At 36.1% G+C, this 17,012-nt stretch overlaps 1 protein-coding gene across 3 annotated transcripts in view; it reads right to left on the bottom strand.

Annotated features, from left to right (window-relative positions):
* LOC134661453 (basic helix-loop-helix ARNT-like protein 1) overlaps positions 1-17,012 on the bottom strand; it is a 66,019-nt gene that overhangs the window by 46,355 nt on the left and 2,652 nt on the right. For 2 of the 3 annotated variants that reach the window (XR_010097957.1, XM_063517550.1), the window contains exon 1: positions 10,251-10,769. The exons of the other annotated variant lie outside the window; for it this stretch is intronic. Coding sequence is in view for 1 of the 2 variants with exons in the window: in XM_063517550.1 (XP_063373620.1) it covers positions 10,251-10,441 (191 nt within the window). In the remaining variant the exon portion in view is untranslated. Of the gene's footprint in view, positions 1-10,250; positions 10,770-17,012 lie in introns of those variants that run through there. 3 annotated transcript variants of the gene reach the window in all.

Here is a 17,012-nt window from a genome sequence, read left to right as displayed (position 1 = left end):
AATCTGCCCGTGCTACGATACAATACAATACAATAAGTACAAGATAAACATGGAAAAGTTAATCTATTAACCTGCTTACAGATTAAGCTGTGAAAATGAGTGGTAGAATAAATTCTTCGTAAAAAACGTAGTCCCCATTTTCCTTCCAAGATATTTACATTATAGAAAATATTTTTACGTAATTTGGGGTGTTCAAACCACAGCTGCCTGCATGCCTCTGATGCCTCTTCAATATATTTTGTTAGATTTCTAATTAATTATTATAAGAGTTGAAAATCTTGTATGGCTTGTTTTCGCTCCTAAGAACTCAAAAAATATTAAATCAAACAAATTCAAACGACCCTTTTTGTAGCTAGCATAATTAGCTATGGATAAAATCACAATCAATTGTGTAAAAGAGAAAAAACAGGCTACGTTTGTGAGGAGAAGCGGCCGTCCACTAACCCCTGAAACAAATACTTGGATGTTTTAGAATCCTTAGATATTTGACTGTTTGCAATTTGCAGAGCTATACTACAACCTTATAGCTACGTGGCTTAGCATCTCGTACGCTGTGGGTACATTTATTTGCTAAAAAACATTACGAAATAAATTCAAGTTTATCTGACGAAAATAAATAACATTCGAATTGATCAAACATGCTTAGAATGTCATAGTGATTAGCACAGAATGCGCTTGTTAACTATAATTTTTACCTGGAGGCTTAATTGGCCCTTTATGATTCAAAAGAGTAGGAACAATTGTTTCATAATAAGAAAATTGAAGTTAATTGATCAATCTAAGCAGGTAATTTATAAATTATAAACGCATAGAAATGATGGTCTGGGAGTTGGCGAGCTGTAAACAAACTTAGAGTGATTGGTTGGGGAACGGGGATTTACTGGTGGTCATGCGGCCAGCGCCGAGGAGACGATGAAGATTGCACATGCATGTTCTGTTACACGTTATACTTATATGCAAACGTGCCAGGTACTGTCGCCGTATACATGCTGTCACAAAGGGCTATATAAAACCCATACATGGACTATGAACATTCCTTGAATATGAGTACAAGACAATTAAATAAAAGCAAAAAAATATTGTATTTTTAAAATTATAAAACGTTTGCTTAATTTTTATAAGTGTTTAAAATGTTCGGAAATAATTTTCACGAGACTAAAATTTACTTGCAAATTGGTTGTTAGACTTGTAAGTTAAACTTATTTGATGATGATGATGTCCTCCCGAATGAGCACTTTTTGCCGCCGAGCCGTAAAACTGTATAAAGATGAAGTAGGTACAGTAATAGTAGTTGAGACAAACTAAATAGCTTCTGATGTAACAGATATGCCGCTCGGTAGCAAACGACCCGGTGTCGGATATCGTTTACTACTAATGCATTTTTGCTTTAGATAAGATAAGATAAACACATTCTTACAAGAGGAACAAAGATTACCTGGGATACACCTACATGCTATCTATTTCAAGTTAAAATGATAGATCGGATACAACTGTTGCTGTAAATTCACAGCTTCGACAATACCTTGTTAAAAGCTTCTACACATTTGTCTATTCTATACAATTTGTTTGCTCACTTAATTGAATTGGCTCGAGAGCTGCGTTACGAATTCTAGAAAGTTAGTCTTACTTTGTAACCTAGAAATAAAATTTATCGACCCAGGCTAATCCCAGCATGTAGCAACAGTCTTGTTCTGCGTACTCATATCACGGCCCTACAATTGACTGGGCAGTGGTATTTGGCATAATATAATAAACTGATACTATTTTACTAATTCCTATTCTTCATACACAATAAATATTATCTTCAATGTACGCCATTATCATAGTGATTGACGTTGCTTGTCATGCCTGAAACATAACAAAATTCGCAATCAGCCCTAGTAGCACGGTCGGATTTTTATCGTTTATCACCATGCCTGTCACGTTCTAACAAGTACCTATGTAAGTGCGAAAGTGACGGGCATACCTAGTGATAGTCGATAAAAATGGAACCTTGCTGAGCCCGCAGTACATTACGTCAGAATAAACTTCAAAGCAGCAAAGTGACTAAAAATCAAAATGCAAGTTATTTTTAAAAGTGTCTGAACAAATCTTGGTCAGTATGAGGAGTACAGCCTACAGTTTAATTTTTCGCTGGTATTACAGGCCACACCCGGTATATATATAGAAATAAATTGTTCAATCTGTTGTTAATTTACGTACTAGTTTGTTCTCGATTAATCAATGTTAAATACCCTCTTAACATTGTTTTCAACACGCGCCACATAAAGCCATGATTTTCCTGATACAATACAAGTAATCCGCATAACATTTAGTTTTGGATTTATACTCCATCTCTGTTGATGCTACGCCGTAATTGCTTTTCATGCCTTGTCAATATAATTAGGTGCATTAAACCTGAAACAAAATTGCTGTAAAAGCAATATAATGAAATTTATTCAAGGCAAGGCTTAATGGGTTACAAATTTGTGTGTTTATCACAGATTTGTTTCTGAGTTATGGATGTGTTCTATGTATTTAAGTTTTCAATATCTGGGAGACCGAGCTTTGCTCGGAAAACATATAAAAACTCGAAAATGCGCGTTTTTCCAGAGATAAAACCAAGCTAGATCGATTTTTCGCCCCCAAAAACCCCCATATAGCAAACTTCATCGAAATCGTTAGAGCCGTTCCCGAGATCCCCGAAATATATATAGATATAAATAAATATATATATAAATAAATAAATATACAAGAATTGCTCGTTTAAAGGTATTAGATTAGATAGATATATACCCATCTATAATTACTTACTAGCGAACCGCCCCAGCTTCGCACGGGTAGTTCAAGCAATTTACACAAAACCTTTACAAATTATACATCTAAACCCTCCTCAAGAATCACTCTATTGATAGGTAAAACCCGCATGAAAATCCGTTCAGTAGTTTTTAAGTTTATCGCGAACACACAGATAGACAGACAAGGCAGGAGACTGTTTTATAATAATTATGTTTTGATATATATGGACGTCTAGTATCCACAACATAAGCCTTATTGAGCTTACTGTGGGACTAGGCCGATTTGTGTAAGATTTTACCATATTAATAGTTATATATATCTATCAAAAACAGGAATAGATAAATACACCGGAAATGCACGTAGATTTCCCGGGGACATAAACCGTTTGATGGAATTGCGTTGAATAAAACAGCAGCAAATGCAGGTGGTACACAATCAGTTTGATTAATAAAAGTGTCAAGCGCGAGACGGAGTTTCCCCGTTAATGTTCCGTACAAACATCGACCGTAAAATGGGGTGAGTTGGGTTAGCGGGGAGAGTTGGGTTATGAATGGGGAGAGAAGGGTGAAAGGGGGGTGAGATGGGATTTTAAGGCTACTGCTATAAAAATAATGTATTCCAATTTAAAATGGAGCTATAGTATACTCATAAAAAAATCGATCCAACAATCTTCCAAAATCATCTTTGTATGAAATCCCATCTCACCCCAATTACGAGAGACTACGGGGTGAGGTGGGATTTCCTGTTTATCGTCAAAGTTATGAAACTGAACTACCCAAAATAAAATAAAAACTAAAATACAAACGTCCGGAACACTTATTATAACACCATTCAGTTTGCATATGTAAAAATAAAATGTTATCGAGGTTTGAATGTCAGTTTTGCCCCTACTCACCCCATTTTACGGTACTCACACTGGATAATAATAACGAACGTATTTAAACTGTTTATTTATTGCTTAGCTTGCATACTATTATTTAATGTAAATAAGTAGGTACATAATATTATATATGTATATACATAACCGCAACATTATTAATATGTTACTTTTTTCGTTTTGGTGAACACCAGTTGATTGTCATCCGACTACGGGGGCTATGATTTTAGCAGTTTGCGTGTCGGTGCATATTTGAACTTTTATTGCATGCGTTTTGTAAATACTGCGCCATTTTGATGTAGGTAAGGTACTAGTGCTCGACATGCTAATACCCAATAGATGGCACCCCTGCTGTCACCTCTATTGACGATGACTTAAGTTTCGGGGGATGGGGTCACGTACAGCCCCAATACGTGGGCCATTTTATTTACAGTTGTCCCTTACACTTTTAATTCAAAATTGGGATTTTTGTGTTATTTCTACTCAGAATCATGAGCTCTTTTGATCCTAATAGGAGAAAAAAGTGTCCTAAGATTTCCATACATTTTTCGATCTTTCCATTCCGAAACCGCCATACAAAGTCTATGAAAAATGATAACGGAATGGAAAAAAACCTTGGGACACTTTTTTTCTCCTATTAGGATAGAAAGAGCTCGTGATTCTGAGTAAAAGTAACATATAAATTCATAAATTTAAAAAAAAGTGTAGGTAAATGGCCCACGTATAACTTATGGACCTACAGATATTTTTGTTTAACGATTAGCTTTGTTTTGGCTGCTTGCTTGGTGAAATATCGATGCAAGGTTGCGCTTTTGCTGCGCCGCTAAATAGGTACATAAGCACAGTGCACTCCTACTCTATTTCAATTCATTTATAATGTTACTCGCAGTTATATTAGGTTAGGTACCTATCTTTATTTACCTTTTTAAAACCATCAGATTAAAATGATCTACCTATCCTATATTTTCATTAATTATTTAAAAATAACAGGGCTATTTTAATAGTACATTCTACAACGAGGGAGTTAAGTGAAATATTGGACACGAGGGTGTTAATTAAAGACCCGAGTTTCCAATATTCTTACCCCCGGCGATACACACAATATTTTTAATCACAATTGCGAAGAAAAAAGTAAATTTTAAGCGAAATGATTCTTAAATATATTGTCATTTTTTGACAGAGGTTCTACCGCGAAAACCGTTTTTCGAAAATTGCGGCGTAATTAGAGTGACAGAGCAAAATGCCCACAATTTGCCAATTTCGATTTTCACGGTTATAGCCCAGGTTAGACTTCGAAGGCATAGCTATAGCTATGTTACACACCCGGCTTTTAGCCACCATGAAAATTGTATATAAATATTTTAAACCGCTTTTAATTTATTCAAATTAAATATATTCAAACATACTTAAACAAAAAATAATAATTTATAAACGTCAGTATTTTAAAAGAAAAACTCATTATCCTACTTGGTTCGTATAAAAATCACGAAAACATGTCTAATTTTTATTATATTATTTATATTCAATTGTACTTAAAATAGCTAGCGATATAGCCATCAGATTCGACTAGCAAAATTTTAAACAGAAATACTACGACGAAGTACTTTCTTAGTTATTGAGGTTTAAACGTTAAAATCCGCGTGATCCCCAAATCTTCCGTCGCAAGTTTCGCGCGGCGCGCACTACCTTTTGTTCGGGAACACCCAAATATTCCGAAATATGTTTTTCCGACTTTCATAACCTCGATTTTCATAATCCCGATTTTTTATATATGTCCGAAATATCGAAATTACGACTTTGAAAACCACGAAAGAAGAAAATCACGACTATGCTATTACCGAAAACTTAAAATCAGATTGTCATATGCACGAAAGCTTAAAGTTCCGATTTTAAAAAAGTCCGAAAATATTTTTTCCGAATTTGTCTATTCCGAAAAAATCATTGACCGATCGGAAAAAAGTAATTCGGTATTCAGAAATTCGATCTTTTGTAAACTCGGAATAATGAAATTCGTGATTTTCAAAATAAGATTTCATCAGATTTAAACGCACTTAGACTTAAAAGTCTATATGTATAACTAACGAAAATCCGAATCGGAGCACCCCACTATCCACGTGGTCTTGTCTGTCCTACCCCTAGAGTGTATGTAAAAAGCCGGAGGCGCGGAGGGGAAGCAGCCCTCGCCCGCCGTAGCAAAGCGCAGAGCACAATGTGAACCGAAGCGGCTGAGGCTGGTCGCCTTCGGCGACCCGAGCAAGCCGAAGCTGCGGAGGCGAGCATTTGTGCCTGCGCTTTGATACGCAAGGGCGAAGGGGCTGCTTTGCCCGTAGCGCCGGAGCAGATGCGGAACACGACTCGATAAATTCGGAATTTTAAAAATGGGGATAGTTAAAATAGGAATCACGTCAAATCGGATTTCAAAATTTCGGAATAATGACAATTCGGAATTCGTGATTTCAGAAATCGAAAATGTTAAATTCGGTGTTTATCACTATCGGAATTTTTATATTCGGAATTATGTGGTTCGGAATTTAAAAAAATCGGCTTTTTTGCTATTCGGAAATATATACCTTCGTGATTTTCATCCTTCGTAATTATGACAGTCGGAATTTTGATGGATCGAGCATTTACAAATCGGAATAATAAAGTTCTATATTCTAAAATTCGGCATTAAATATTTCGGAATTATGTAGTGTACCCCCTTTTGTTCCTCTCTAATTTCCTGGCTTAACGCCCCCTTTGTCGTAATAAAATAATTGTATATAATAATAAACTATTGGTAGACATATTTTAAATATTCCTTTATCTTGTTTTATGTTTAAATATATTTTTTTAATAAAAATCGAACTAAACTTGCTTTAAATTACCTGCAGCCGTTTATGCGTTGTTGTGTAACAAACGTCTACATTTCTAAACATTCAAATACACAAACTTTTATAGTTATAGTACCTGCGTAGTAGTAGTAGGATTAGTAGGATTGCACATTGCAATTTCAACAAACCGCAACTTGTACGGCAATCGCACAGGGGTAGGTAGATTGAAGCGTTACTCAGAATTCATTAATTTCGCCGACCCACGCCTGTTTTTGTTTTTGTTTTTGTTCACGCGACGCTCTGCACCTAGCTATCTAGAGGTGTATTTGGATTCAAAATATGATACTTCTACCCCCCCTCACACTATACCTTTTGATAGCTAGTGGTGGACTGTATGCGGTATGTGCGAGTTTGATTATAAAAATGCGTATAAACAATTAATTTAGTATGATTTACTTTAACAGAACTTGATCTCGTAGATATACAGCCAGTTATCATAAAAGCAGCCTGGTAAAGGGTGAAGCGGTTATTTTATCAGATCCACACGGTCACCGGGTACCTACTTACGAATGTGAGAAATATAAATAAATCTACTTCCATAATCGACATCTCTAGTTGAGATTTGTAGGTAATAATCAAATATTTAATATCTTTGACAAATCCAAACAAAGTATTTTTCACCACAATACCTGGTAACGGCTCTCTTGAAACAAAAACTGATGAGAAAGTTGGATTTATCCACATGTGTGGCAAAGTAATCTGTTGCAAATTTTGAGTTGTATCCTTGAGTTGGCACTGTTGGCAGGTTGAATTTAGTTTTCAAATGATGATTTTGAATGATAATTATTTAATAACGTTCATTTGGATTGGATTTGGTTTGAATTCGCTTGATATTTTACAGTAAGTATTTTCCTCGCGTTGGTGTGGTGAAAATATTTGTGTTTCACTCGGTGGCAAGATACCGCACTGGGCTAAACAAATTTTGCCATACATACTAGGGCAAGACAAATAAAAGCTTGTAAAAAAAACGCACGCATCCACGTCGAGTCTGCCGCATGCATCCAGATAGGTGGGCTAGAATAGCCACTGAGTGGATACCGCAAAAGAAGCGCGGAAGTGGCAGGTCCAGACAGAGATGGCGGGACGACTTAGGGTAACATTCCATTTCTGACCGCAGCTGCACTACTGGTACTGAACGCGTCGATGTTACTGTCAATTTCCATAGTAAAATGAACAGTAGTGCAGCTGCGGTTGGAAATGGACTGTCACCTTTAGACACACATGTTCCGGCCAGTTACTGATACAGATCAGTAACTGGCCGGAAGTAACACAAAACCGGGAGTTGTGGAGATCAAGGGCAGAGGCCTTTGCCCAGCAGTGGGACACTATAACAGGCTAAGAAAAAAAAACAGACTATAGTTGCAGTGAAAAAAGTAATTCACAACAAGTAGGTGCTTAATACACTTACTTATCTCTAACCATCAAGCTACGAGTCGTTAACTTATCTACCAAATGAAACCTCATTAAATACATAAGTTGCATACCGGATGGGCCCTGTAACACGAGCTAATATAATTATTTGCTCGTGTTACAGGGCCACAAATATGATATATTGTACTCCTACAACGATAATAAACTGTTTAACAACTTAAAAATTATGGAGTCTTTTTAACATAAAAGTAAAAGTTAAGTTTCAGACTTCCTATTTTTCATACTTACGCTATCATAGTAATTGACGTTGCTTGTGAGGCTTTAAGTTTAAACATTACAACATTCGCAATACATTGCATCTTAGTACTTTAAAGTTTAGGGAAAATCAAAATATTTAAGTTACTTACCTAGGTTAGGTTTAAAGATATTTATTCTCATAAAAGACATACAAGTCACTTACACGAGAACAGAGTTATAAAGTAAAAGTTATTATATCTACGGTAGCATACAAAGTCGCTCGAGCAGTACACGCTCACTGTAAAAGTCGCTTAAAAAAATATAGGTCAGTTTGAGGAGTAAAGCCTACAGTTTTTATTTCTACTGTTACAGGGACCACCCGGTATGTTAGCAATTAAGTAGTATGACAACAGATAATTGTATGATTCTATGATTAATGACTCTTTTCTCTGTAATGTTTCAGTTTTATATTAATTAGCAAGTAATTATACTAACATTAATATATATTTATGATAATATCTGGGAGACCGAGCTTTGCTCAGGAAACATATATAAACTTATAAATGCGCGTTGTACCAGAGATATTTAAGTTCTAGCTAGATCGGTTTTTCGCCGCCGAAAACCCCCATATAGCAAATTTAATCGAAATAGAACCGTTACCGAGATCCCCGAAATATATAAATTAATTTACCTACTTTAAGTTACATTAAGTTACATATTAACCAGAGACTGATGACCCCACAGTCAAACTCATTGTTGAGTTTTGCGGGGCTATGATTATAGTTAAGAATATCACTGTACTTTATTAATTAAATAAATAATAATAAATAATAAATATACAAGAATTGCTCGTTTTAAGCTATAATATTTTAATTTATTATACATTATAAAAAAATGCGTGCATCTACCTAAATATAACGAAAAGTTAAGGAGGAAGTTTAGTAATTTATTCCCGTGGTACCTAATAATGTATTTGATAACTGTTTCCAAATGGTGTGTGATAAAATATACAAAACAGCGGGAGTTGGCAACAAGCACTGGCCAGTTTCGCCTAGACGCCGCGTCTATGTTCATAATGGTCTTCCTGTTTTATAGTCACTCCGATTTCTCACCGTGATCATAATACATGAAGGGTACACGGAAAGAATATGTCTAGTCACTTTTTTCGGAAAATGAGATTTTCATCTCAGAATGTACAAGCATTGAACGATTACTTACATTTTTTGTTACCATATTATATTTAACACACCTTTTTTTTTCTTTAAAAAGCCTAGTCGTGGCATTAACACACATTTTGACATTGTTCCAAACTTTAAAAACACGATTAATGAACTGTTACTTTAAAGTGATCATGTTCTCTCCGTGTACCCTTCATATAAACTCTCCTCTACGATATTTCCAATATGACCTGCGCTAAATAGCCCCCACCTCGCCATTTTGAAAAAAAAAAACTAAATTGACAATAAAACTTCATGAGCATCGGTTGAGAAATGCGATCTGTAGAGAGAACATCCGGACATATTATGAAATCATTTTTGTTCAAACTGAAAGGTAGACCTTCGCTCTGCTTGGTCAATAAATAACAACATTCCTGCACAACGTTGGTAATGAGACACTCTAGGAACACCAGCTAAACATTCAAACTATATTAGAATAGTATTGTTAGGTACCGTTCAATTATAAACACCTATACCTAAGCCACACCGTAGCGACTACTTAACGACCTAATTCACTGTTGTACATACTTACTTAGAGCTGATAATTTATGGGACATGTCGTAATAAATCTATTACTTATTATATTTTTATGACTGAAGTGAAAGTAATTATTAACAAATAAGTAATACAAAATACCTACATACATGGAATAGCAAAAACGTTGTTTATTAAAGTAAGCGCTCGGTCAAACAATTGTAAAAATATTAATTAAACGTCAAGGCCGTCAGAAAATGGATTATTAACAATTGTCTGACATTTGGGAGTAAAATAGAGAAAAATCATATCTTTACGAAGTTACCTTTTTTACGTCGACAAAATTTCCTTCCAAATTCATTGCCTTCGGGAAAACCCGGCTGTCGAATGAAACCGCCCCCGGGAGGCTAACGTACAACTTACCCTCTGGGTTGGACCGGCAGAATGCCGGGCGCGATGAAGCCCGGGAGCTGGCCGGAGTGCTGCATCGGGGCGAACGCCTGCGCTTGCGACTCGAACGGCTGCGGCGGGAGCTGCTGGAAGTAGTCGTAGCCCTGGAACTGAGGCTGGCAGGACCGATCGGGCCACTCGCGACTGAGAGCCCACTCGGCCATGGTGTGCCCCTCGTGGTGCAAGGAATACTACGCAGCGGCGGGCGGCACGCGTGCATCGCGGGCAACTCGCGCGCGCACTGCCGGCTCCCCGCCCGCCTCGTCTCCCCAACGCATAAACATACTGCAAATCCTTTATCTGGCCACGATGCACTCCTACGTACACTATGTATTTACGTAGTTAGCCGGCGACTGATAAACGGCTGTCATACACTGTTCACACTTCTTTTAATTTGTATATTAAGAGATGTCAACGCCGACTTTTCGCTTGTCCGCGCCGTTGCGACACGCGATGCACTTCGACTAATTAAATCGGAACGAACAGTTTTCGCGTAAGCGGGTTCCTATGTACTAACGAATCAAACAAATGGTTTATCCGATAGCGCAGCGTTAAAGCACTAAAGTATGTATCACTCCTACGATATTGCAGCGACCACTAAGAAGCGTGAAGAGTCCCTAGTCGAGCATGATCAATATTTTTAGTGAGAGTTGGCTGCTAATTGGCAAGTCGCTGCTGACAAGTATACTAAGTAAGTTGGTAGTTATTGTGTACTATTTGACTCAAGTGCCTAGAGTTGCAATTTTGTTGCACATCAAGTCGTATTATAATGCCTACCTACGCTATTATACACTCGAGAACAATGTTTGCAGGTTTTCACACTTGTTGAATTTATTTAGTACGTACCTAAGAGACGTAACTAGTTATGATTTTAGTTCAGTTGAGGGATATACACTCATTTGGAAACGTACACTGCCGATATTGTTTATTAAAAATAATGAATTACCTACCTATAAATAAAACAGGAGATATTGTTAAGCAGTCAGGATGGCGAGTGGACCTTTTATCTATGAGCATAGCTTGTTTAAGGGATAATATCTGGGAGACCGAGCTTTGCTCGGAAAACATATTATAAAAACTCAAAATTGCGCGTTTTCCCAGAGATAAATCAAGAATTGCTCGTTTTAAGGTATAAGATGTAAACTAATTTTTATAACTTGCATTTGGCATGCGGACTATTTATTCGACAATTACTTATCAATCCTAGGCGGTTTATTTTTTGCTTTACTCTTGTTCAATAACTTACTATGTACTTACTTGTTATTAATAATAGGTGTTATTATGTATAAGTAAGTAGGTAAGAAGTGTACATAGTACCTACATATTTTTGTTATATTTATTATACAAAATGCTGTTTTTACTTTAGGTATAACTGCTCAAAGTCCGGGCTTAAAAAAACCGGCCAAGTGCGAGTCGGGCTCGAGGGTTCCGCACCATCAACAAAAAATAGAGCAAAAAAATCGTGTTTGTTGTATGGGAGCCCCCCTTAAATATTGATCTTATTTTATTTTTAGTATTTGTTGTTATAGCGGCAACAGAGACATCATTTGTGAAAATTTCAACTGTCTAGCTATCGCGGTTCATGAGATATAGCCAGGTGACAGACGGACGGACGGACGGACAGCGAAGTCTTAGTAATAGGGTCCCGTTTTTTAACCTTTGGGTACGGAACCCTAAAAATTGGCAGGGAAAATGCGGTCGTTCGTGAGGTGCGAGTAAGTCTGAACTGTGCCCATAAAGGGTATAGCCGGGTAAGCATGGCCAAACTGCCCTTAGCGAAAAAAACAATTTCCTTTTACTGGATTATTAACCTATGTATATATAGTGCTTTCACCAAATATTAAGCCTAAAATGCTTCAGATTTAAAAAAAAATGCAAAAAAAGAAAAATCATTTTTATTTTATTACAGCCAAAGTACTAATCTGATTTCTTTGTAATTTGGGTATGTTGTATATACAATTAAGGTCGCTTTCTGAAAAAAATAATATTGAATTATCTCTTAAAATAATAGTAAAAAATTGAGATGAAAATTTTCAGAAAAATAAAAAAAATACGTGCGAGATAGCGACAGTTACCAAATTTACATATTTTATGTAGAATTTAATAATGTTTAACATATATTTTTTTCAAAAATTAAAATCGGGATTAACAGTATGAAAAACTCGAATTTGTAACATCCCATAATACTCTCTCTTCATACAAGCAAATTGCTTCATAGTCATAAACGAATGAAGTATATTGTGAACGCAGTCTTTACGAATTTGAATTCAGAATGTGACGTATTTTATTCATCAAAGGGACAGACATTTTTCAATCGTTAACGCTCTGTATACAATTCGTGCCTATTTTCCTGTTCCCGCACTTTTTTTAGGGTGCCGTAGCCAAATGGCAAAAAACGGAACCCTTATAGATTCGTCATGTCTGTCTGTCTGTCCGTCTGTCCGTCTGTCTGTCCGTCCGTATGTCACAGCCACTTTTCTCCGAAACTATAAGAACTATACTGTTGAAACTTGGTAAGTAGATGTATTCTGTGAACCGCATTAAGATTTTCACACAAAAATAGAAAAAAAACAATTAATTTTTGGGGTTCCCCATACTTCGAACTGAAACTCAAAAATGTTTTTTTCATCAAACCCATACGTGTGGGGTATCTATGGATAGGTCTTCAAAAATGATATTGAGGTTTCTAATATCATTTTTTTCTAAACTGAATAGTTTGCGCTAGAGACACTTCCAAAGTGGTAAAATGTGTGTGGCCCCCTGTAACTTCTAAAATAAGAGAATGATAAAACTAAAAAAAATATATGATGTACATTACCATGTAAACTTCCACCGAAAATTGGTTTGAACGAGATCTAGTAAGTAGTTTTTTTTTATACGTCATAAATCGCCTAAATACGGAACCCTTCATGGGCGAGTCCGACTCGCACTTGGCCGCTTTTTAAATCTCTGAATGCCGTTCGCCCTAGCCGCATACAGCCACGGAGTTTAAGGTCCGCGCTCAGCGAAATAAGTCGCGTTCTAAATTCAAATTGCGTTGGGAATATAACTTTCTAGTATAACGTACAAGTTATTTTGTATGAAGAGAAGGTATTATGGGATGTTACAAATTCGAGTTTTTAACACTGTTAATCCCGATTTTAATTTTTGAAAAAAATATATGTTAAACATTTTTTTTTTTCAGAAAGCGACCTTAATTGTATATACAACATACCCAAATTACAAAGAAATCGGATTAGTACTTTGGCTGTAATAAAATAAAAATGATTTTTCTTTTTTTGCATTTTTTTTTAATCTGAAGCATTTGAGGCTTAATATTTGGTGAAAGCACTACATATACATAGGTTAATAATGCAGTAAAAGGAAATTGTTTTTTTCGCTAAGGGCAGTTTGGCCATGCTTACCCGGCTATACCCTTTACCCTGTTCACTTTAGATGCATGATACTTTAACCTCTAGCCGCACAGAGGCCTATAAAAACGTCTCCTGTTTCTGTGAATCTTTAATTTGACAAATCAAAATTATATTTTCTCAAACATGCAATGAAATGTCGTCGCTCCGGGCGTTATATCAGGCTTCGAAGTATCACGTTTAGGGCGGAGCAACTCCAGTACTGTAAAGGAATTTCATACGAAATTGAAGGCCTACGCCGGGAAGTAATTTTTTTTTTATTTCTAATGTAAACATGGGGTCTGTGTCCATGAACAGGCTAAACAGCCGAATTATATTTTTTTTAAATATATTTAGTGAATGCATGGTTATCGGACCAAAATATCCGTGTTAACGCCTGTTATACACGAACGTACTGATATTAACAATACGAATCTGTATGATTCAATGTGTTGATGAATAAATTTCAAATTTTGCCTATAGGTACGTAAGTCACCAGAGACCATAGACAATATTTAAAATCCTCTGCTTTATTTTATTTATAGAAATTGAGATTCTTATTATCAGATTGTGTATAATGGCCCTAATAAGGTCTATTCGAACACTACACACGCGAAATACGGACGACTTCCGTAAAAAAAAAACAATTATGGTGGAATTGGAATGAAAATTAAAAAACTTTTGTTGTGAAGTTGGATTTTTATTATAAATATTATAAATGAAGTAGTTTTTTTGAGTGGTGTATTTTTTTATTTCATTGCATGTTTGAGAATTACATTTGTCTCGGCAAGTTTTGATTCGTGGGCAGCTAGATTGGAATGGAATTTGATCAGTTAAAGCTGAGGATATCAACATTTTCTCGAAACTTCAAAGATTTTTAAGTGGAAAAAATAAATGTTCTAATAAGTCCGCACTTTGCCGTACAAAGGTATGCAATAAACGTGTTTTTAATTATTTTTTTTGAAAAATTCCAATATTTTGGAGCTTGTTTGGAAGTTACACTTTAAGGCATAAAACTTAATTATACTTTTGTAGCATTATTGATTTGGAGGATATCTTTCACCCCTAGATGCCGATTTTGACAGGCAGCTGTCAAAATTGGTAATTAAAAGGTTACCTTAATATGTTAAACAATGTTTAAATTATGATCATACATAAGTTTCGACTAGGATTCTAACCGGGCTTCTACTGGGACTCGAGGCTTATTGTAGAGAGAAATACAATAGTAGTTTGTGTTACAAGGGATCAAAATGATATATTTCCGTCAAGGGTGTACATTGAATCCTGAGCGTAATCAGGGATTCAAGTGTTAACGCCCAAGACGAAATCATTTTGATACCGTGTGACACATACTGCTTTTCACATCAACTATGTATGAGGAAAATAAAAAATCTTAGTGTTGATACAATCTGATGCTTAAACCGATTATTTAAGCTAAAAAAATAATGTTCAAAAAATGTAAAAATACTGTGCTAGAACAAAAAAGTGTTACTTTGATCCCTCCTAGCAGGGAGAAAAAGTGCCACTCTGATCCCTCCTAGCAGGGAACAAAAAGCTCTTCTCCGAATAGGTGGTGTGAAAAGATTTTTATAATAATCATAGAAGGTTCAACATGTTTGCTAAGTTAGCTATGTTTGCTAACATTTAACCTGCCAACCTGCAAAATTCGAAGCCTGTAGGTACATTACAAACCGCATCGAAATTAACGATTATTACCTATACATATTTATTCCCATTCAAAATGAGCGTGGTAAATTTCACTAGACCTGTTACGCTAGCGTGCATAAACTATTTAAAGAGTGCGTTGACGGTAATATGTGACGTTATCTATGAAAAGGGACCTTATTGTTGATGGCGCTTACGCCATTATTAACGATGCTCCGATATAAATACAATGCCGCTCGACGCTGTGCGGCGTAAGCGCCATCGACAATAAGGTGCCTTTTCATAGATAATGCCCCATATTAGATACTTCTCAATAACCATTATATGGAGTTTTGCACGATGTTACAGGATATAATTTTTTTTGTTGAGCTCTTTAGTAGATGAATTAAAGTTGTTGTTTAACAGCTCGTGCTAATATTGACACCCGAGCAAGCTAAAGATTCCAATATTGGAATCTTACGCGTTGCGAGGGTTTCAAAGCACGAGGGTTAAACAAAATTTGACGCCGAGTGAAAGACACAATTTTTCACCACACCAACGCGAAGAAATAGTTATTTTCGATACAAGTGCGAAAAAGAGGAAATTCGAAACGAGTGGCGATAAATTAAAACACGACCGAAGGGAGTGTTTTAAATCGACACGAGTTGCGAATTACCTATTCGCACGTGTATCGAACAACGTTTTACAGTACATATGGCACTTTAAAGTTTCGACATCGCACGAAAAGTGCTATTTTACGCACTAGTGCGGAAAAGTAGCCCCATATGTACTGTAAATAATATTACCTAACTGTAAAATATCAAATCCAAATGAATGTTACTAAATATTTATCATTCCAAATCATTATTTCAAAGTCAATTCTACCAACAAACATAAGAAAACAACTCAAAATTTGCATTTGAATACTTTTCCTCACATGCGAATAAAATGCAACTTTGCTATCAGTTTTCGAACATGTGAAGAAGCGCTCTTTTGTTTGCATGGCTTTTTTGTATTGTGTGAAGGTACCTACACAAAACAGCACACTTAATGCGTGGTCCGACGTGCTTTTGGCCGGTTTCTGTGCATTAAAAAAAATTCCTATATTAACAAAGAAATTAGTAAGAATGACATAAAAAGGGTTCCTTTGTGGCCGCTTGTCGGTTGCACTTTTATTAAACAATGTATTTTTCACCTCAGCAGCTCGAACAAGGGTACTTTTCTACTTAAAAACAGTGAGCAAAATCGCATTTTGCTCACTGAGTGAGACACAATGAGCAAAATGCGATTTTGCTCACTGTTTTGAAGTAGCAAAGTACCCTTGTTCGAGCTGCTGAGGTGAAAACTTAATTGTTGGTATATCTTAAGAAAACATGAGTGAATAGAGGTAAGTGATGAAGAAGGAATACATTTTTCGGGTTCTGAATATGTTCTCACTGCTGAGGTGAAAAGTTTTGTGAACTACACGAGATCAAAGTTATTTACATCTCGTGCGCTTTTGAGTCCCTTACTACGCTCAAGATTCTAAATTAGATTAGAGTATAGAATCTTTCGCTTGCACGGGACTCAAAATAAGCACTCGAAGAAATATATCAAACTTTGATCTCTTGTTGTACAAATAACTATATTTTGCCGTTTCGCTACAAAGTACCTTAGCGGCTCACTTGACACTTGGCAGGATTTAATGAAAAGCCTTTGTCAC

The sequence above is a fragment of the Cydia amplana genome, chromosome Z, assembly GCF_948474715.1.
Source record: "Cydia amplana chromosome Z, ilCydAmpl1.1, whole genome shotgun sequence".
Taxonomy (NCBI): Eukaryota; Metazoa; Arthropoda; class Insecta; order Lepidoptera; family Tortricidae; genus Cydia; species Cydia amplana.
The sequence above is the reverse complement of the archived record's forward strand: the minus strand, read 5'-3'. Positions and strand labels throughout refer to the sequence as shown.